This window comes from Zasmidium cellare (genome assembly GCF_010093935.1).
Source record: "Zasmidium cellare ATCC 36951 unplaced genomic scaffold M409scaffold_30, whole genome shotgun sequence".
NCBI classification, from domain to species: domain Eukaryota; kingdom Fungi; phylum Ascomycota; class Dothideomycetes; order Mycosphaerellales; family Mycosphaerellaceae; genus Zasmidium; species Zasmidium cellare.
Window position 1 is genome coordinate 66,177 of NW_022986974.1, and position 19,510 is coordinate 85,686.

General features: G+C 53.3%; 9 protein-coding genes across 9 annotated transcripts; 4 read left to right on the forward strand and 5 right to left on the reverse strand.

Annotated features, from left to right (window-relative positions):
* Positions 1 to 943: 943 nt before the first annotated feature.
* M409DRAFT_37264 (uncharacterized protein) lies at positions 944 to 3,226 on the forward strand (the record flags this gene model as incomplete). Its single annotated transcript, XM_033810698.1, has 4 exons — positions 944 to 1,238; positions 1,335 to 2,594; positions 2,656 to 2,963; positions 3,020 to 3,226. 4 exons carry the CDS (start codon positions 944 to 946, stop codon positions 3,224 to 3,226), a joined length of 2,070 nt encoding a protein of 689 aa, XP_033664324.1.
* Positions 3,227 to 3,654: 428 nt separating this feature from the next.
* M409DRAFT_57344 (uncharacterized protein) lies at positions 3,655 to 5,322 on the forward strand (the record flags this gene model as incomplete). Its single annotated transcript, XM_033813603.1, has 1 exon — positions 3,655 to 5,322. One exon carries the CDS (start codon positions 3,655 to 3,657, stop codon positions 5,320 to 5,322), a length of 1,668 nt encoding a protein of 555 aa, XP_033664325.1.
* A 241-nt stretch (positions 5,323 to 5,563) lies between these two features.
* M409DRAFT_26050 (uncharacterized protein) lies at positions 5,564 to 7,833 on the reverse strand (the record flags this gene model as incomplete). The annotated part of the gene is made up of 8 exons (XM_033807937.1): positions 5,564 to 5,672; positions 5,728 to 6,236; positions 6,395 to 6,496; positions 6,551 to 7,056; positions 7,112 to 7,161; positions 7,220 to 7,265; positions 7,324 to 7,399; positions 7,453 to 7,833. 8 exons carry the CDS (start codon positions 7,831 to 7,833, stop codon positions 5,564 to 5,566), a joined length of 1,779 nt encoding a protein of 592 aa, XP_033664326.1.
* Positions 7,834 to 8,817: 984 nt separating this feature from the next.
* On the forward strand, positions 8,818 to 10,128 carry M409DRAFT_26051 (uncharacterized protein; the record flags this gene model as incomplete). The annotated part of the gene is made up of 5 exons (XM_033807938.1): positions 8,818 to 9,043; positions 9,094 to 9,203; positions 9,255 to 9,421; positions 9,477 to 9,968; positions 10,017 to 10,128. 5 exons carry the CDS (start codon positions 8,818 to 8,820, stop codon positions 10,126 to 10,128), a joined length of 1,107 nt encoding a protein of 368 aa, XP_033664327.1.
* Positions 10,129 to 10,800: 672 nt separating this feature from the next.
* On the reverse strand, positions 10,801 to 11,373 carry M409DRAFT_68396 (uncharacterized protein; the record flags this gene model as incomplete). Its single annotated transcript, XM_033817820.1, has 1 exon — positions 10,801 to 11,373. One exon carries the CDS (start codon positions 11,371 to 11,373, stop codon positions 10,801 to 10,803), a length of 573 nt encoding a protein of 190 aa, XP_033664328.1.
* A 501-nt stretch (positions 11,374 to 11,874) lies between these two features.
* Positions 11,875 to 13,372, reverse strand: M409DRAFT_26053 (uncharacterized protein; the record flags this gene model as incomplete). The annotated part of the gene is made up of 2 exons (XM_033807939.1): positions 11,875 to 13,010; positions 13,060 to 13,372. 2 exons carry the CDS (start codon positions 13,370 to 13,372, stop codon positions 11,875 to 11,877), a joined length of 1,449 nt encoding a protein of 482 aa, XP_033664329.1.
* Positions 13,373 to 13,634: 262 nt separating this feature from the next.
* Positions 13,635 to 16,273, forward strand: M409DRAFT_57349 (uncharacterized protein; the record flags this gene model as incomplete). Its single annotated transcript, XM_033813604.1, has 3 exons — positions 13,635 to 13,694; positions 13,772 to 13,818; positions 14,125 to 16,273. 3 exons carry the CDS (start codon positions 13,635 to 13,637, stop codon positions 16,271 to 16,273), a joined length of 2,256 nt encoding a protein of 751 aa, XP_033664330.1.
* A 162-nt stretch (positions 16,274 to 16,435) lies between these two features.
* On the reverse strand, positions 16,436 to 17,162 carry M409DRAFT_26055 (uncharacterized protein; the record flags this gene model as incomplete). The annotated part of the gene is made up of 2 exons (XM_033807940.1): positions 16,436 to 16,812; positions 16,895 to 17,162. 2 exons carry the CDS (start codon positions 17,160 to 17,162, stop codon positions 16,436 to 16,438), a joined length of 645 nt encoding a protein of 214 aa, XP_033664331.1.
* Positions 17,163 to 17,477: 315 nt separating this feature from the next.
* On the reverse strand, positions 17,478 to 19,316 carry M409DRAFT_26056 (uncharacterized protein; the record flags this gene model as incomplete). The annotated part of the gene is made up of 1 exon (XM_033807941.1): positions 17,478 to 19,316. The coding sequence occupies one exon, from the start codon at positions 19,314 to 19,316 to the stop codon at positions 17,478 to 17,480; it is 1,839 nt and encodes a 612-aa protein (XP_033664332.1).
* Positions 19,317 to 19,510: the final 194 nt, after the last annotated feature.

A 19,510-nucleotide genomic window follows, 5' to 3' on the forward strand; every position in this document is an offset into this window, starting at 1 on the left:
ACTCAGGACGGTACGCTGCATGTACGCTGGTCTACCAGGACCTTTCGGCCGCTCTCAAGAAGATAAGAGCGACGCAAGAATGCCCTACGCCAACTTTTCCGTTGGGGTTGCCTCCAGAAACTCCTTTGGTCGGCGGATATGGTTCTGCTTGTCGCGGACTGGATCATATACGGCGTTGTCTAAGGAGGACTTCTTCTCGGACGACCTTTCGAGCGGTGGTAAGAAATGCCAGCTTAAGCCGACCCGGTGTCTCTCTATGGCGGGCAGTCTAGCCTAGCCTGTAGAGGCGTTCAACAGCTGCAAGGCAGCAGCAAATGTAGAATTGGAATTCGGGTGCCTGGAGAACTCAGCACATTTACTGCTTACGGTCTCGATGCTACCGATCCATTGCCGTCGTTACGCACCTGGCTGCGTACAGTGGGTCGCGCGGTGATTGGAGTTGGCGTCTCATAGCTGGAGACGCCTTGAATCTGGGCCTATATCATTCGGCATTGAGTGTCAGGGTGAATCGTCCGCTATGGAATACACCCGTCACTGATCTAGCACTTGAAGGACTTTTTCCAATGGTGTCTGATTCAGACAATGGAAGCCTTTGTGATTGGAGACCATACGTGTCGACTGGGCAAATACTCAGACTGCGTTCCCCCCGCCTCGAGAAGCGAAGTTGCAACCCTAGATGTCGTTACGATTACGAACTCATGGAGGATTGTTAGAATGATTTTCTGGCTAGACCCCAAACGGCTCATTCTCGCACAGCTACTCAAAGGAGTCGAATTCGTGTGCCGCCGCTACGTAGTACCCATCTACTGACGAACATTATCTCGAGCCACCTCCTGACAGGCAGCAGTCTTCTATCACGACTTAATGGATGGCAGTACTTCATCTCGCTTGGCGCTATGGTTGAGCTCCATCTCACCAAACATCCTATCCATTTTTACAAGCTATGTGGAGAGACCTGTTAATCTCTGCGCACTTGTACGTTGCAACCGCGTCCGCAATTGTTGTTCCAAGGAGCCATGTCGTCCATGAGGAACGTAGCCAGACTGCCGGACGATGGGTCAAGAGAGATCGTGTGACCACCGATGCTACGCTCTCAGTACGCATTGGACTTGCTCAGAGCAATCTTGAGCAAGGCCATGACTTTTTGATGGACGTCTCCGATCCTAGTTCTCCGAACTACGGCAGACACTGGACATCCGAAGAAGTCATCGATATGTTCCGGCCAAGTGATGAGACAAGTAAGTGGTATTCCCCTTTGCCATTGAGCAGAGAATCAAACTTGATCACGGGTTGTCCGTGGTCAGGGAGTCCATGCGATGTCCTAATGTTCACAGTCGAGACCGTCTCCCAATGGCTGCAAGATGGGGGTATTTTCAACGAATCAATCACCCAATCCGACAACAAAGGCTGGCTCGCCTTCCCGGCCACTGCAAAACAGATTGAAAGGCTGCTCTACACCGAGTACCATGAATACGAAGACCTCAAAACAGGTGGCGTTCAAGCGGCGTGCGACCGCTATCATGTGCCTGCGTACATTGGACAGCACATCGACTACATAACCCCAGGGATCAAGCTGATGGCACCCAGCGACATCGTCACGGAAGAAACGTCGCGGGATTTGCAGAAGCGTTATGGGCCGGAAAGTGACGTCCAGCCGTTACGCCCGAGACGTAGACACTGGAGACCTCACTGGCCTCACTGGCAGCCGCGCCCCAGCTCAAAGGATGATTTGAGGCACTGTGATGTCGAGATCACGCCAGCTTGTATAGCCGCGCTGTACGAAATCTCACCGAATGTTGGCGAGGTGCACGAAAGCAACTCGCTGGGCATTTACGAGGCGGGGCTTAACTACTGGGACCAGCTGGATCTGGATTTATTCTTCACAAACTTTACACGGATTCCTAACGGCACGCACCCGATCGATGAAAACATCGACGGCGGTGTAGCTAGGACAACTAACATTTCGGCGGCGGGAGTAGAAGGCACGCTTGACCTCGAGTCCGCTTATCCAATCGTCTACCCGCAGACTATCACCGTATTCAACGTCGATGACCTGGTCTATCAGTCCAACCCATACGTTTCGCTCGCTAGCGGCAACACTTTTCTCGACGCTATCGATGGGTCGTACTGCACTTACAGCGCGTACGGAGAGACTGGAGATGCGCCCGGTTTCGACCCGACCTATCCAGACCCCGCCCCTGGCGGCTACAAAGGCCGTCTGCAGTGCGGTGTTTACAAGCCTACAAACGTCATCTCTATCTCGTACAGCGGATACGAAGTGGACGTGCCGATTGCGTACCAGAAGCGCCAATGTAACGAGTATCTGAAGCTAGGCTTGCAAGGTGTCTCGTTCTTGATAGCCTCCGGCGACTCTGGCATTGGTAACTACCCTAGCCCGTACGGCTACGATGGACCAACTGGCTGTCTTGGACCCAACAACAACATCTTCAATCCAGGCTTTCCTATTAACTGTCCGTATGCGACGGCGGTTGGCGCGACCAAGGTCTACCCTGGCCATACCGTGTTCGAGCCTGAAAGCGCCGCTTATGATCCGGCTCTTTCAGACATGCAAACAAACTTCAGCTCGGGAGGGGGTACAGTTTCTTGCCTAATCTCCTGTTCATAAAGCCTCTTTACTGACCGCAGATATTACAGGATTCTCGAACGTCTACCCCATCCCCTCGTACCAGAAGAATGCTGTTGCATCCTACTTCGCGCATCATGACCCAGGCCTTCCGTACTACAGCTCCATCGCTACCGATGCCCTTCTTCCCGTTCTGCCTAACGTGACGGCACTAGCGGGTAATACGGGCGGCATATACAACCGCATCGGTCGCGGATTTCCAGATGTGGCCGCCAATGGCGACAACATTGCTACATATACAGGGGGCTCCTTTGGACTGCAAGGTGGCACTTCAGCTAGCACTCCCATCTTCGCTGCTATCGTGACCCGTATCAATGAGGTACGTTTCAATGTCGCGTCCTTTGGTTTCTCTTTGGACTGACAGAACATCTCCAGGAACGTCTCCGTGTTGGCAAGCGTCCTGTCGGCTTCCTGAACCCCGCCCTCTATGCAAATCCGTGGGTCCTGAACGATATCACCAATGGTACCAACAAGGCATGTCTAGGCCAGGGCTTTGAGGCTGTTCAAGGTTGGGATCCTGTTACTGGTCTTGGAACACCTTCGTTTCCGCGAATGTTGGAGCTGTTCTTGAGTTTGCCATGAGCATTGAACAGTATGTATGCGCGGCTGTGGGACTAGTAGTGTTGATCTAGCCTTACCGCCATGAACATCATTGGCCCGGAGGAAATACGTCCCGAAGGATGCACAAAGCCCTGTCTGCCGCGTGCTTGATTCGTCCACCTTTTGCTGATTCGCCCCCAAATCTTCAATCTTGTTTCATGGGTCGTGGAGTGGAAAGAAACATAGAGTTCAGTCTACCATGCGGCTGAATGTTATGAGGGAAGTTGGAACAGCTCATGTGAATCCTTCGGCAGTGGTACCTGCCAAGCTGGAGCCCGAGCACCCGAGGGATATATAGCTCTATATCTATCTATATATCGACAGCTGAGAGTCATACCAAGTCTGCAACCAACAATCCTCGCAACGGTCTTCTGATCCTACCAACGGGCGGCTTCAAGGATGCTGCAACCATGAAGTCGAAGCCCAGTCTGAGTGACGTTGAATTCCAGCCATCGAGCGGAGCTGGCAATGCTCGCCCAACACGGCGACGACAGGAACATTATGGAAATATATCGTCAAGCGCATCGATCGTTCAAGGATCGTCCGATGAACCACGACACTCCAGACCACGACGTTCCCTACGGCATCAGCGCCATGCCCTGGCCGGCGAGGCTGACAAGGCATGGAGTCACAAGAGTGCCGATAGTTCTTCCGAGTCACCACCCGCACACTCGCAAACTACGACAATCTCAGCAGGGAATGAAAACACCTCGAATTTGCTACTCTGGGCATTGGCGAAGAGCACGACCGCTGACAGCGTCGCCGTGGCCATGATCAAAGGCAGCCACAGCGCCAACGAACCCCAGAATCAAGAAAAGACGACTCGCAGCAACTCAACCGTCCCCAAACCCCGAATCAGCATTTTCCACAGCCCCAGTGCGAACAAGTTGCAGCTAAAAGCCACTTTCCACAGCATCTTCTACCCGAAACAACTACTCACCTCCTTCGTTCCCATCCTCTTCCTCCTGCTCAACGTTCAACCAAGCTCCGATGTTCAGCTTGCAGAGCATGCATTACATCTGGCTCAACTTGGCACGACCTCGAAAGACGAAAGAGCGGTCCGTGAAGCACTGCGAGTCTACCAGGCCACGGTCATTCAGCTTCGTCGACGACTCTCTCAGCCAAACGCCGTATTGAACGACCAGGTCTTCGCCGTGGTCCACCTATTACGGATCTGCGAGACATACTCAGCCATCTCACACGATGAATCCGGACGGAGGCGACACCACGAAGGAATCGGACAACTACTCGTTGCGAAAGGACCGAAACCTTTTAACCACGTCAAGTCTTTACCCTTACGCATCAGCCTGGAAATCTACCAGCAGTCGCAACTTTGGGAGTTGCTGGCTGCACGTCGAAAAGGCCACACGAGCACTCCGGAATGGACCGACCTTACGCGTGACGACAAGTGCAAATGGAGGCTACCGCAGTTGACGAGCTTTGTGTTGCAGTTGCCGGAGATATTGCAGAGGGCGGATGATTTGATTACAGGGAAGGAGGATGCTGCGGAAGGGGATGTTCTGGATTCTCTGAGCGAGATTAAGGGCTTTGAGGGCGGCCTACGGCGGTGGATGAGTCGGTGGTACGTCGAGAATCCTGGAGTGCCGTACCGGAAGGTCAAGATGGAGACATGCCCATGGATGAAGCCCTTGACAGATCGAAAAGCTCCGCCCGTCTTCGCGTCCGCGTACGAATTCGCAGGCACAGCCACCGCAAAAGCCCATCAATTATTCTGGATGGCGCTGTTGGCTTCCTCAGAGGCGACCAAAGACCTCGCGGATCTGCTGCCCGATCCCTTGCCACCGCACAGCACATACGAAGAGCAGGAAAGTCGGCTCTTGGACGAGATCAACGAATCCGCGGACAATCTCTGCATGACGGCCGTGTACATGTCGCAACCCGACAACGGCGTCGACAGCTGGATTGACGCCTGCCACTGTCTGCAGTTCGCCTCGCTTTGGTACGAGAAGAGTGGCTTGTCAGACAAGAGAGTCTGGTGCAAGAATATGATCGAAGCTATCGAGAGTCGCGGTATTCGAGCCCCCGTCCTCATAAGGCGCAGAAAGCTACCCAAGTGAACGAACACACGTTCTTCTCAAAACCACATCTCATGGAGCTATGGCGTGGCCGTGACCACTTACGGCCGCCTCAGTCGGATTTCTGCTCAACGAATCTGCGCGAAGGTCTTGTTGTGATTAAAAAGAGGCCTCAAGCGACGGCTGAGCTGCATGGATCGAATAAGGTCTATCGAATCAAGTATCTATGGACGAGATCTACAATCGCTGCTGCTCCCCTCTAACGCTGTCGATGTTCCACGGCTTATGAAGCGAAACGGAAGTCTAAGCGCTTATTTCCCTGATCTTTCGTGGTACTGAGATATTCCTCCTTCTCTTCCGCTGTCATGGCGTTCCAGATTGCGTCTCGGCGTCTGTTCAAGAATGGTCAGTACATCTGGACTGCGACTGAGAACGTTTGGTACTTACTTGTTGATAGTCACGTAGAAGATCTTCAACCCGATAAACATCAAGATATTGTAAACGGTGATAGCAATCAACGCCGCGTTGCCCTTGCGGTACAGCGGCTTGTCACCGTCTCGGTAGATTTGCGATGAGATGATGTTCGACATCTGCACGCTCATGTTATAGATCGCCGATGCGACAGTCCTCGTCCGAACAGTTCCGGCATTGCGACTGGTAATGGCGACCAGGATGGCGTGGATATATGGGTAGCCAACGAGGAGCGTCGCGATAGCCCATCTCGCCCAATGCGAGCTGTCAGCGGGGAGAACCTCTAGAGCAATGAGCAGAGGGAGTGTCCACAGTCCGTTGACGACGCCAAGCAGGAAACGCTGGTTGATCTTCTCCGAGAGCCAAGTCCAGAACAGCAGCTGGATGATGAAGAGAACGGAGGACGGGATGGTGAGCAGATTGGTGGTGAAGGTCCCGAAACCCAAGGCTTTGAGGTTGAGTGTTAGGTAGCTTGTTGGTGGTGTCTGCATCAACAATCAGTATTATTTCGTCAGGATTTCATGCTACGTTTTCCTCTCAAAGTGAGACCTCTATTTCCAGTCAGGGGGGCAGGTTCCGTTCCATGACGGTCGGTACCATGAGTTTCCCTTTGAGCGCAGCAGACAAGTAAGGAAAGACTTACGTTCGGGATGGTCCACGAAAGTCCGATTAGATATAACGGCCACATGTGCCAGTCCTTCAAAGCATCCCCAAGCGTGGTCAGGTTCAGACCTTGACGGTTGTGCTAGTGGCGAACAAGTCAGTCACAGATATTGCAGATCAAGATCAAAATACTTACCATGTCACCCTTCGAAGGGTCATCTCTCAAGATACGGTTAGCGATGATCTTTTCTTCCTCCACGCTGAACCAGCCCTTCCTCCCTCGGAACCAAGAGGCAGTCTTGTAAGGACTGGGTGGCAGATAGAACGCAGCGACAATGCCGATCACTCCAGTGAGCAGGCCCTCGAGGGCGAAGAGCCACTGCCACCCAGCGAGACCGTTGTAACCGCGAAGTCGTAAAATTCCGTAGGCCAAGAAAGCGGAAATGATCGAAGTCGATTGATAAGCAACCCAGAAGAAGCTCAAACGTTTGGGAAGTTCCTTGCTGGTGTAGTAGTAGCTGAGGTAGAGGATCGTATCGGGTATGAAGCCTCCTTCTATCATTCCAAGAAGCCATCGGCAGATGAAGAATGATGTTCGACCGTTGAGGAACGCTTGCATGGATGCCACTAACGACCAGGAAACCATCTGGACTGGGATCCATCGATCAGGTCCAAGTCTCTTCGAAATCATTTGCGATGGCACTAGAGACGCGATCAGCATGACGTTGGGTAGGAGAGAATGAGCGGGTAATCGAACATTCAGCGAACAGAAAAGAACAGTAGAAGATCGTCTGCCCGTTGTTGTAGCTGTTTTGGGCAAACGGTCAGCATGGCTTCGAGTAATAAGATAAGGGGGTTGTCGAACTCATTAGTGTTCATGTGAAGGTCTTTAAGCATATTATCGGACAAGGCTGTGACATATTAGCTTGTGCCTTGGAATGCGTCGTCTGTCGCGAGGACGTCACGAACCCTGTGAGATGTTTCCACGATCCAATTGCAAAGCGAAGAACATCAGACATGCGAAGGTACAGATCTTCCAGTCGAGCTGCAAGAACTTAGTATTCGCTTAAGTATAATAGCAGCGAGACTGCAGCTGACCTTCCTGATGAGCTTCCTCTCCTCCGCTGGCTCCCAGGTGAAGTCTGGATCGTAGCGGTGTAGACCCTCCCATCCATCGCTCGGTCTGTAGTAGACGTCAAGTCCCTTCGAAGCGAATGTGGTGCTGTCGCCATGAGGGTTCTGTCCTTGGTCGAGCGTTTGAGTTGGGCTTCTCAGCACATTGGCGGCCTCGAAGCCTTTGGAGATAGCCTCAGTGACCGAGGATCTTCGTCTGTGCTGGTCTGGTACAGCATCCAGTCCTGCGTGAGGCTCCTTCTGCTCCATTGCAACAAGTTCGTAGGCGAAATCCTGGGAGTGGAAGAGAGATCGCCAGGCTTTGGAGACGGGCCCCAAGAACTTATAAGTGTCCAGGGCCTGCATTTTTCCCATCGGCGAGCTGCTCCGGCATGCGTCAAGACTTGCCAATGGTGCTTATTGGCTCTCAAGAAAAGCCTCGACTCGCCTTGACCCCACGAGGTGCCACGCAGCGGCCACGAACACACGATGCCAAGAGCCAGATAACGTTCATGTCCCCGATGGGTGGGACGTCGTGGCCAATGGCAGCGGCTAAAGGTGGAAAAATTGCGTCGACATTCTGCGCGATAGCCAGGATAACGAGGGCCGGGAGCACGCAAGTGTCTTCTGGAAGCTCGTGAGTGCGTGGTTTGGGCGGCCGATATGTCGTAGCTGCACCCCTCGCAGGTGGATTGCGTGCTTGCGCGAACTTATCGCGACAACAAAATCCCGCCCACGATGCGACCATCGTCCTCACCCAAACGCCACTCCGCGCCCGGGTCCGAGTCGAGTCCGAAGAGAGCATTATTGTTGTGCATGTCGTCTGGATGGGATATCAACTTGATGGCCATGTCGTTTGATCGAAAAGCCATTGAAGCTCGGCCTAACGTTTCACTCGACTGCACAGCAGCGATGAGTGCGATTCGTGCGCCCACCGCAACAAACAGCTGAAAAGTCCAAGAGCTCTCTCCAGATCGATGGAACAGGATCCAATGTGTTCACTAGGACATGTTCGCCAGATATCTTCCTGTTTGAGCATACCGGCGAGGAGTCTCGACCCTCCATTCGAGTCGATAATCAGCCTTACAGAGAGTCCAGTCCCGCGGACTGGGACGATTCCATTCGCCAATAAGGAAATGTCGTCCATCTGATTACTCACAGAACCGACTCGCATGTCGTGCTTAGAGGATGATGTCTCGATGCGAGCTCGTCCGTCTTGGAGAAGCTGGAGCTCTAACGCAATGTCCAGCATTGATGCTATCATTCAGGCACGTCGCCCAGAAATAGGGTGTGACTTATAGGCACTCCCTCCCAGCATCGTGTTCGGTGTTGTGATATCTCCTGTCTGCAATGGCTCCGTCAGCAATCTCGACCGAAGAGGTCGCTCGTGTCGCTACGCTTCCAATCAATGGGAAGAACTCAACATCCCCAGCCCGCGCTCCGTTGCAGAGCTCTGGCTCCCTGGATGCATTCGAGTCTTTCGATGTAACCAATGTTATTGGGAGAGAGTTCCCAACTTTGCAGGTCAGCGAGATCCTCAAAGATGATAACAAGATCCGCGACCTGGCAATCCTCGGTTCGAACCATTGATGTCGGTATCCGTTCTTTGACTGAGTGCCTCCGCAGTTTCTCAAAGAGGAGTTGTCTTCTTCCGCAACCAGGACCTTAACATCGAAGATCAGAAGGTGCTGGGGCAGAAGCTCGGCGAGTTGACCGGCAAGCCAGAGACGTCCAAGGTATGAATCTTCCTCCCGATTACTCAGAAGCAATACTGACGGGAGATGTAGCTCCATCGACATGCTCTCCTCAACTCCAAGCGAGGCCTCACCGTAGACGAGAACGGCAAAGTCGATGACGAAGTGTCAATCATATCCTCCGAGCAGAACAGGAAGTATTATAAGGGGCGATACGATGCTGGGTCGAAATATCTTGCCAGTGATGGATGGCACGCCGAGTAGGTGGTTGGAAAACTGCTGGCCGTCTAAGATCCAAGACTGATCTGATAACAGCATCACCTTCGAACGCATTCCGTCCGATTATGCAATCTTGAAGATCACACAGCCGTCTGACGACGCCGGAGGAGATACCCTTTGGGCGTCCGGTTATGAAGCATACGATCGCTTGTCGCCAGCCATTCAGAAACTTGCAGAGAGCCTGACCGCCACACACTACCAGCCAACCTTCAATGAAGCCGCCAAGCAACACGGCCTCGAGCTCATTGACAGCAATCGCGGCGCTCCAGAGAACAGCGGCCTCGACTTCACCGCTTCGCACCCCGTCGTTCGAACGAACCCAGTCACTGGTTGGAAGTCGCTGTTCGCCGCTGGTGGCCAAGTCAAGCATGGCTGGATCGACGATGTCACTCCGCACGAGAGCGAGATCCTGAAGGAGTATTTCCTGGATGTGATTGCGAAGAATCATGATCTTCAGGTCCGTTTCCGTTGGAACATTAACGATCTAGCAATTTGGGATAATAGGAGCGTCTTCCACACTGCTACCAAGTAAGTGAATTCGTGCTCAGTATAGAGGGACATGCTAATGGTGTATAGTGATTACTTCGGCTCGCGCCAGGGCAACCGAGTAGTGTCGCTGGGCGAGAAGCCATATTACGACCCTAATTCAGTGTCTAGGAGGGAGTCGTTGTTCAAAGCTGGTCTTTAGATAGAACCAACCAAGGCGTGTAAGGACAGAGAATGGGTGGCAGAGGGATGTTGTGAAGCAAAAGTATGAGGTGAGGTGGAGAGAGAATGACTCTTAACGTCGGTGTTCCCGAAGGAGGGAACGGTGTCGTAGTCTCAGAGTCCAGACCAGACCTACTACTCCAATTAGAACATACCTGCTACCTCAATCATGTTAGTCTGGGTGAGTGAGGTGAGATGCGAATCCGAATGCGAGCTAGCGCAGCCTCGCGTCGCTTATTGCCTGAGGCAGCAACTAGGATCGCGCGCGCTGTCCAACCTGCATGCGCAAACCTTGGGGCAATGAGAATCCATTGTTAAATTCGGGAGATGTCAGGCGCACGTACCAATACTTGCTATACCAAATGGAGAAGGTCATAACTACATGCTCCAGCTGCTTTCCACCCTTTTGTTGCAGTTCGACGTCACAGAGCTTGAGGGTCTTGTCCTTTTAGTTAGAATCCTACAAAATGGTATACTAACTATGAGCGATAGGACGAGAAACAGTGGCGAAGGCTATGCTCCAAAGGAACCCGTTTAGTTGTATTTGGTCGGGGACAGCGACACCAAGATCTAACATGGACTTGTTCTCTGAAGCAGGCTCGACACCAGATCACATCGAGCTTATATAACAATCCCCTATCGTACAATCCAATCAAGGATTCCCACTCCCCTGAAAATGCCCCTCACCCTCCCCCAAACTCTCCCCCACAGCCTTCCCCCCAACCTCCAAAGCCTGAATATCCTGCAGCACAAACACAATCCGACACCACTCAGTCTCACTCGCGTTCCTCCACGAATGCAACGTCGCCCTCTGCACCGCGATATCGCCCTCCTCCAATAACGTCGACGTCCCATCATCCAAATCTAAGAACACTTTCCCCTTGAGCACGATCCCATAGTCGAGACTCTTCGTCTGGTGCATCATGCGTGCGTTGTGAGGCGCCAAGTCGACGAGGCGGCAGACGGTTCCGTGGGGCTGCACGAGGTTTGTTTGGGAGGCGGCTAGGAACTCTTCGGAGCGTGCAATGTCTACTTCGTTGGTCAAGTCCGCGGGGAAGCGGTCGGTGGAGTAGAGGTTGTGGATTACGCCGCCGAGGGTCGGGTATTCGATTGCTCTGGCTTTGCGGGAGCTGTGGAGAATTGCTGTCCCGGACTCGTTGTGGGTGGTTATGTTGACTGACGGGGCTCCGAAGGGGGAGGGGAGGGATCCTGTGGGAGGTGCCATGGTTGGGTGTTGCGAGATAGAGCAACTTGGATGAATGAGAGAGTCTTGGAGTGTTGTTGTATATATACGACTTGGAAGGTAGAGTTGGATTTAGAGAAAAGAGGGCCGTATTGGGAGTGATGCACACGGGAAAGCACTGATACACCCATTTGTACGTGATCGTCCTCCTACAAGTCGCTGTCAGCCGGAGGGTCGGGGAAGAGTAACAGCCTTCGAGATGCGGGGATTTCAGTTGGTTCTCGCATTAGTTGACAGAGATGCGAGACGCTCCGGGCCTCGCGTAAGCTTATAGCCTGAAAGGAGTTGTTATTGCAAGAGTAGAAAAGGCAATGAGGATGATGACGGCAGACTCGGACTGCTCGATACTCAGCGGACATTAAAGCCGGACTACTCATGATTTTCGTAAAGTTAGGCAGTGATGGCACAGGCTACAGCCAGCTAACTAACACAGCACAGAAATTCCACCCCACAGGCACACCAATCATATGCACATCAGTCCCACTATGCTTGCTGATTCTTCTCGATCGCCACTTTCAAAACCTCGAGCATTGCATTCATAGCCTTCTCGATCTCATCAACGGGAGCCAATCTAGCTCTCTCGTGAATCTCAGCTGTGGACTTACGAAGTCGAGAGCGAACTGCCGGCCAGTCGACAGATTGCAACTTCCCCCCAGACTTGACGACACGGCCGTTGATGAAGACTGTGTCAATGTCTGATGCGTTTGCGTATAGAACAAGTGTTGCGACGGGGTCGTGGGCTGGGACTAGACGCGGGGAGTCGCAGCGGGTTAGGAGGATATCTGCTCTTTTCCCGGGCGTGATGCTTCCGACGATGTCCCCGAGACCGATGGCATCTGCACCGCCTTGGGTTGCGAGCTTGAGGGCCTCTTCGCATTTTCTGGCAATCTTCATCGGAGGTCCAGGTGCCTTGTCATGCTGCAAGTGTCGATGCGCTTGCAACAACAGCCGCATTTGATGGAACATGTCGCCAGGAGCGGAGCAGCATACATCAACTCCAAGCCCAACTTTACAACCGCAATCTACTGCTTTGAACCCGACCGGAGCCCCCATGCCCATCTGCAATTCGGTGTCAGGTGTGCTGGAGAGCCCAACGCTACGAGAGGAGATCGCGCTCAACTCATCGTCTTCCAGCGTTGAGCCATGGCTGAAAAGTAGATCGGGGCCAAGCAAGCCTTTGCTTTCGAGACTGCGAACAGTGCGCAGTCCCACGTCCCACATTCCCAATGCAATGTGTGCAGTGATCACCGCAGCGCCTAGTTCCCGAGCTAATTCGATCTGAGATACGATTGTCTCTATCGGTACCATTTCAGGCTCTGATGTTGCAAAGCCAAATCGAACGAGTTGATTGGCATCGTTATCGGTGAAATGCTCTTGACGTACTCGACGAGCATCTTCATATCTCCAATCAGGGGTGTCATTCTCTCGACCGCTGTCAAGAGTAGATCCGGTCCATGCAGGATTTCCGTAAGCGCCATAGCAAAAGGTGGCTCGCATATTCGAATCTCTCCAGGCATTTATGACTTTATCGGCATGCTCAGGCGAATTCATGATGTGCGAGTGGTCTATAATTGAAGTGATGCCAGAGTCGATGCATTCTATTCCGGCGCAGTAGTTTCCTGCCAATGTGAGCTGTGGTGAACAACGACAGTGTAAGGGATCAGATACCAAGATACGCATCCTCAGCGGTATAGCAAGAACCAAAGACGTTGCGAAGCACTTTCACGTAGTCAGATAGGACGAAGTCGGCGGCGATTGTGCGTGTTTGCGTCTGCCATGCATGCCGATGGGTATCCACGAAGCCAGGAGACACTATCATGTCAGTCCCATCGATCACCACCTGTTCTGCAGACACCGGTAGTCCTTGCGCCACAGCAGCAATGAACTCTCCATCGATAGCAACATCGCAGTTGTTGACGACACCGATCTTGGGGTCCACCGAGACGACTGTAGCGTTTTGAATCAAGTATTTCGTAGCCATGTTGAATCACACAAGTGAATGCACCTTTCGCTCTTGTAGGAGACTTGCCTTTCTCAGGAGCGCTGTAGTCCTTTATAGGAGAATGACTTGAAGCTCCTACCGTATCAGTCGTACCATGCCCGCACAGTCAGCTTCTGGGCTGCATTTGCCGGTTCGGACAATGCGGCCAAGCCTTGGAGCGGGGTTTGTTGGACAGAGGCGCTGTATGTTGATCGCGAGATATAACCACGACCCTGAAGTAAAGTCATGCAGAGTGTCTTGCATGCGTCAGAAGGAATTAGGGTTAAAGGAGTGCATTTGGGATGCGTCAGCGGCCAAGCCGGTAAGCTTCACAGCCTTGCCGGCGAACGAGGTCTGCTCACGTAATGCAATGGTTTGCATCACATAATACTTTCACAGGTACAGGCAACTGAGGCCATTACTGGCAGCGGCGTTTCCGTAATGAGGTGCGTTTGAAACCGACCTGTGAGCCGTATTGAGGGGAGCACGGAGCAGAGACTGCTGGCCGTCGACTGGCTCTGGTTGAGTCTACGATCTCGTCCATAATTGATGCGACCCTTCCTCTGCTCATGTCCTCGGTGTTCGATTCTATCAGACGATGTCTTGATGACTGTATGTTGTCCTGGAAGAAAAGGTTACAACATTCTAAGAGGGGCTGAGGTTGCAGGCCGTTATTCAATTTAGCGCCGGGAAGAGTACGGTCCGTGCCGAAACGCTTACTTGATCCTGAGCTCGAAGCTCTTCGCCTGCAGTGGTCAGGACGGCTCCTCTGGATTGACATTCTTGACACGGCCACACCATTCAATGCCTCCTCGCATACCCCTGACCACACGGTCTGTACGAATAATCCACAAAGATTCCTATGTCTGTCCATCATGTCTGCTGAAGGACGCCGGGCGTGCAGAGCAGCCGACGCCCATTAGGAGATTCACATCGGAGAGGAGAGTACGGGACAGGACAAGGCCAGACCGAAACGAGGGACCCAAGGCTAGAGTTACTCATCGATATGCCTCGAATGGTGCCCTGGCTTCGTCGACCGCCGTAAACGCGCCATCGACTGTGCCCTTTGAACTACGCGACCTACACCAACATCTACAGCTACTTCAAGACAAAGCCAGCGTTTACGTCGACCTATCGCGCCTTCAACTCGCTCTTCGAAGTCTGGAGAGTGAAGATCCAATCATCAGAATTGCTTTCCTTGGTCTGGGGTCGAATGGAGTCCAGTCGGCTCGAAGGCTGGCAAGGTTATTGCTCAGTGATGAGCTCGGAGAAGAGGCTGCGTGGGAACAAGAGTTGTTAGATCCAAGAGATGGCCGAAGCGTGCTTTTGAGGTATGGAGGGGAATCTGAGGAAAGTGGAGTACAGCCTGCCAATTCGCCTTTGGTGAAAGAGATGCGGATACCTTCAGCACGACTAAAAGGATGGAACGTTGAGATTCTGATTACTGGCTTCAATGCCAGCGGCTACAACACCTCAGACTCCGCGGAAAGTACGACAGAACTCGAGGAGAGCATTCTTGTACCACCGATTACAATGCCTAATTCGAACGGTGGTAGAGTGGGTTTCGTGCGGTATCCCGTCCATAAGGCACTGATCGTGTCGGAAGGCGTAACTGGTGCGGTGGAGCTTGGAAAACTACCTGCGGCACTCGCCGACGACAGACTAATCAGTGCGGCATTGAATCTCCCTCTTCGCGGCAAAGCAAGCGAAGATGGCACGTCCCTGAAAGCGATTTCTATCGATATCGTCGAACCCGCACTGCAAGCGCTTCGCAAAGACTATCGAGCAAACGGGGCAATCTACAGCTCCCAATGGCAGCAAAGCAATGTAGCCAGTGTTGCCAGCTGGCTGTCCAAGGCGTCGCGGCCAAGCAGTGAAGGGCATAGCCTGAAGCCAGCCGTCGAAGCCCTCCTCAATTCCGAGCTGGCACGTAGCACGAACCTCGTCTCCACGACGGAGGCAAAGGCCCGATCTTCCTCTGACGCCGTCCCGGAATCCAAGCGAACTACCCTTCAGAGCGCCATCTCGTCCTGGTCTGAGGAAGCCCACCGAGATCTGCAGCTCAACCTCAACAATGCTCTTACATCGCCTGCATGGCGCCGGACGTCGTGGTGGCGACTATTCTGGCGCATCGACGAAGTATCTATGTCAGCAAGCGACGTGCTCCGACGTGGGTGGCTGGTGGATGCAGAACAGAGTTTGGCGTTCATAAGCGGACGCATTCTGGAGGCTGGTCTCGCCAGCGAAGAAGATCTGAAGAAAGACTCAGTCAGTAACATCGAGGACGCCAAGCTCCTTCCTGGTGTCTCGAGGGAGGAATTCGATGAGTACAAGGCAGCGAATGCTCCGAGCGCCGCACCACAGAAGATTGAGAGTCTTGCGAATCTGACAGAGTTCCCCGTCAAAGTCGCTCGCATGAAAGAGGAAAGTGGACTTGATGTCTTCTTCGACCCGCCCTGGCCTCAGACCATACACTTGGCGCGCGAACAGATGCTGCACCAACTTGTCCCGTCGATGCATCTCAAGGCGCAAGCATTGCTTCTGACGTCCCTCTCCACGATTGGTGGATCGGCTGCGTTGGCAGGATGGTTATGGGTAGCGTCTGGTGGTGTAGCCTTCTACGAAGCTGGTGCCATCGCAGCCTTGGGACTTGTTTGGGCTCTGAGACGTTTACAGACGAAGTGGAGCTTGGAAAGGCAGAAGTTTTCCGAGACTGCAAGGGAAGACGCAAGAGGAGTGCTCGCAGAGGTCGAAGGCAAATTGAGGCGGCTGGTCACCGAGGGCGGTAGAGTGGCGATCCGAACAGAGGATGAGAAGGAGTGGATAGAGGCACGTCAAGCGATAGGAGCCTGCCAGGAAGCACTGAAAGAGGCTGCAAGCCATGGCAGCGATGGGAAGTAAGACTGCAAAAGATGACTGAGGGTTGAAGCTACTCTTTGATGGCTACCATCAGTCCCTCACCACCAACAAAATGGCGCCAGAAACCAGATCGAAATGAAGACGATACGACTAGCCCAGCGCTAAATTCTCATGCAAACGTTTACAAGCCCAGCATCAAGTTCCTCATCGCATCAGCGCCGCGCCCAGTAGCAAAACCAGACCGAATCGTACCTGCTCGTAAGGCTGTAATCTCCCATCTGCCGCACCAGTCGATACCCCAGGTCCAGCCGACGTGCTGCTAGCAGCTCCACCAGCAGACAGTTGCGTACTCCCAGGTGCACTCGTCCCCATCGTCGACATCACAGTTAGATTAGTCGCACTCGTCGCTCCCACCCCAGCACCAGCCTCCCTCACCACAAATGCCACCGTATCCTGTATCTGATCGTTCTCGCTGATATCTCTCCGAAAATCCTGCAGACTGAGCTTCGCCCCGGCGCCGTATACGATGCCCCACCAGATGCGGTAGGGCTGTTCGGTGTTGTATGCGCCTGTGGTTAGTTCTGTGGCACGTCAACGTCAATCAACGGAAACCGCTTGGAGTGGAGACTATCTTGCTTTTGGGGATTCAATGTACTGACTGACCTGAATACCCAATACACGTCCCACCCGCAAGGCTCTCGCACTCGGCGAGAATGAAGCGCGCCCAGCTGGAGGCGTTGTATTGGTTATAGGGTTTGTAGAGTGTCTCGATGACGGAGCCGCCGCCGGCGTCGGGGCTGGGTTTCCAGTTTAGTGGGGTGGGGAGGGAGAGGGAGGTGTAGGGGGCTGTGCTGTTGGGGAGGGATAAGGCTTTGGAGGTGGAGATGAGGCTACAGTAGAGGGTAGCCCATATCAGTTTGGTCAGCAACATTGTTGGGGGTTCGGGAGATGCGCATGGTCTGCAAGTGGCTCCTTTGATTTTATAGCTTAGGGAGCAGGCTTTATTGTTCGTGTCGATGTGTACCTTTGTACATCCGCATTCGCGTGGTTCCGTATCAGCCCACAGCAGCCACGCTGAATGGAATCTATCGCTCATTCGCTGTTGCCTTGGCAGCAGTACGGGAAGGGCGTTTTTGAACCTCTTGATAAACGAAGGTCTACCCTATGGTGTTACGAAAGCTTTGTATTCTCGGCAACGACCACGGAATGCGCTCTGTTCTCAAAATCTCAACACTCCATACGCTCTTCAGCCACTACGCGACTGCTGGAGAAGCCCCTTTCGCTGTCGAGGGATTACAGGAAGCGTAACCCTCGACCTGGCCGATGGTCCACGATGGACACCCCAGACGGGACCACCCACCGCAGGGATACGCGCAAAAATATCAACATCCGCTCCTGCGAGCGCCAAACGAATACAATAAGCCGCAGGGACGAGGATCGACAACGGATTCAGGGCAAATGTGACCTCGACCAACTCTCCAGGTACCAAAGGCATGGCGTCTTTGCGGAGGAAGCTATGCTGAGGACCAATCGCTGCTTCAGGCGAGGGTTCATTTGAGACTCGACGATGAATGCCTCGAAGGTGTCCTTCGGTCAGGTAGATGACTTTGCCATCGGGGGCGACGAGTTCCAGATATGCGATGAATGCCCCGTCGGTCTCGGTTGATGTCAAGGACATGGTCACGACGGGATGGCCTGTGATCTCGACGTCTTGGGAAAGCGGTGGGCTTGTATAGCGTAAGAGACGCTTGTCGACTTCTGCTCGATCGTGGTAAAAAACCGGGCCGCCGTCCTGACCAGTGTGCCAGCGAGTTGTCTTGCCGCTGCCGACGCCGAAGTCGACGGCATAGGTATCTACACCATCCGCAGTGAGGTCTCTCACCAGGCGGCTATCAGGACCGAAATGCCACTCTTCGTACTTCGTCTCCGGCAGCGGCCATGTTCTAGTCGTCTTCCATCGTTGTTCGCCACGAGTAAAGTAATCGATCCGCTTCCCCATATCTCTCATCTCGCCATCAAGACCCTGTTGGATGAACATATATACCATTGCTTGCTGGGTGAGGTAAGGCATGATCTTGTCGTTTTCAGGGCAAAGGGGATCAAGGGTGCTTCTGCCTCCATGACCCCAGGGTCCGATAACGACCTGGACTCGATCTCTCAGAGTCAAGAATCGACGTATTGCCCCGTTTGCTGTGCATGTGTCCATCCATGAGGCCCAAGTCTGACATGGCATCTCTGCCTCGTTGACACGCTCCATGTGGGCAGCAATACCAAAGTCTGTCATGGACGTACCGTGCCAAGACGACGGCCGATCGTCACGATACGTGACTTCCTGAAGACCCTCCCACACTGAAGGGACCGGTCGATGCTCTTCCAAGGCGTCTCGAAGCATCTGCCCGCCTTCAGACTCATCTACAAGTCGAACTCCCGGCAACAGTTGTCCTTGGGCATTCCTTTTGAGGTTGAGATCGAGATTCTTGACTCTCATCCCCCATGTGCGTCCCATGAAAGCATTCGGAAGCCCTCCCGGAAAGTACACGTCGGTGTAAGGATCGTAATCAGCATACCGCGGTACAATCACCTTGAGCGCCGGGTGCTTTCGCTCGGCCATCCAATCTGCAGTGTTGGCGCTGTATGAAGTCACGGTGCCTGCAATCCTACCGTCAGACCAGGATTGAGCGACAATCCAATCCATGATCGGCGTGAAGTCCAGTGTTTCCAAGCGGGACCTGTGATAGGGCCATTGTCCAAATGAGGCTCCTGTGCCCCGTACATCACCGTGGATGGCGACGAAACCTCGTTCGGCGAAATAGGTCTGCCAGGGGTAGAGGTCTTCGCCGATCTTGTTCCGCCAGTATCGTGTCATCATGAGGACCGTTGGGAAGGTTGTTCCAGAGGGTGCTTCAGGGAATAGGATGTCTAGCGCGATCTTTGTGCCATCGGTTGCAGGAACGTAGACGCCCTGCAGTGGACCAAGTGCATGCGTAGGAGGAGCAGGTGATGTGCAATGAGACACTTCATTGTCATGGTGGAGGGAGTCGGCCATGTCCAGGTAGAAGCAGTGCGAGTAGAGACGCGAAGACATCTCAAGGTGCCGTGGGCATGTGATCTTGTAATAAGAGCTCGTGGGCGTAAGCTACAGCTAGCGTGACAGCCAAATCCGTTCGTCGGCAGGTGAAGCCGAATTTAGAGTTTGCTAGCGTGACCTGGGGGTTGAGTGGTCGAGTCTGATCAACTGGTCTCCAATCAGCCTGGCAACGGCAAGCTTGTCACATTGTG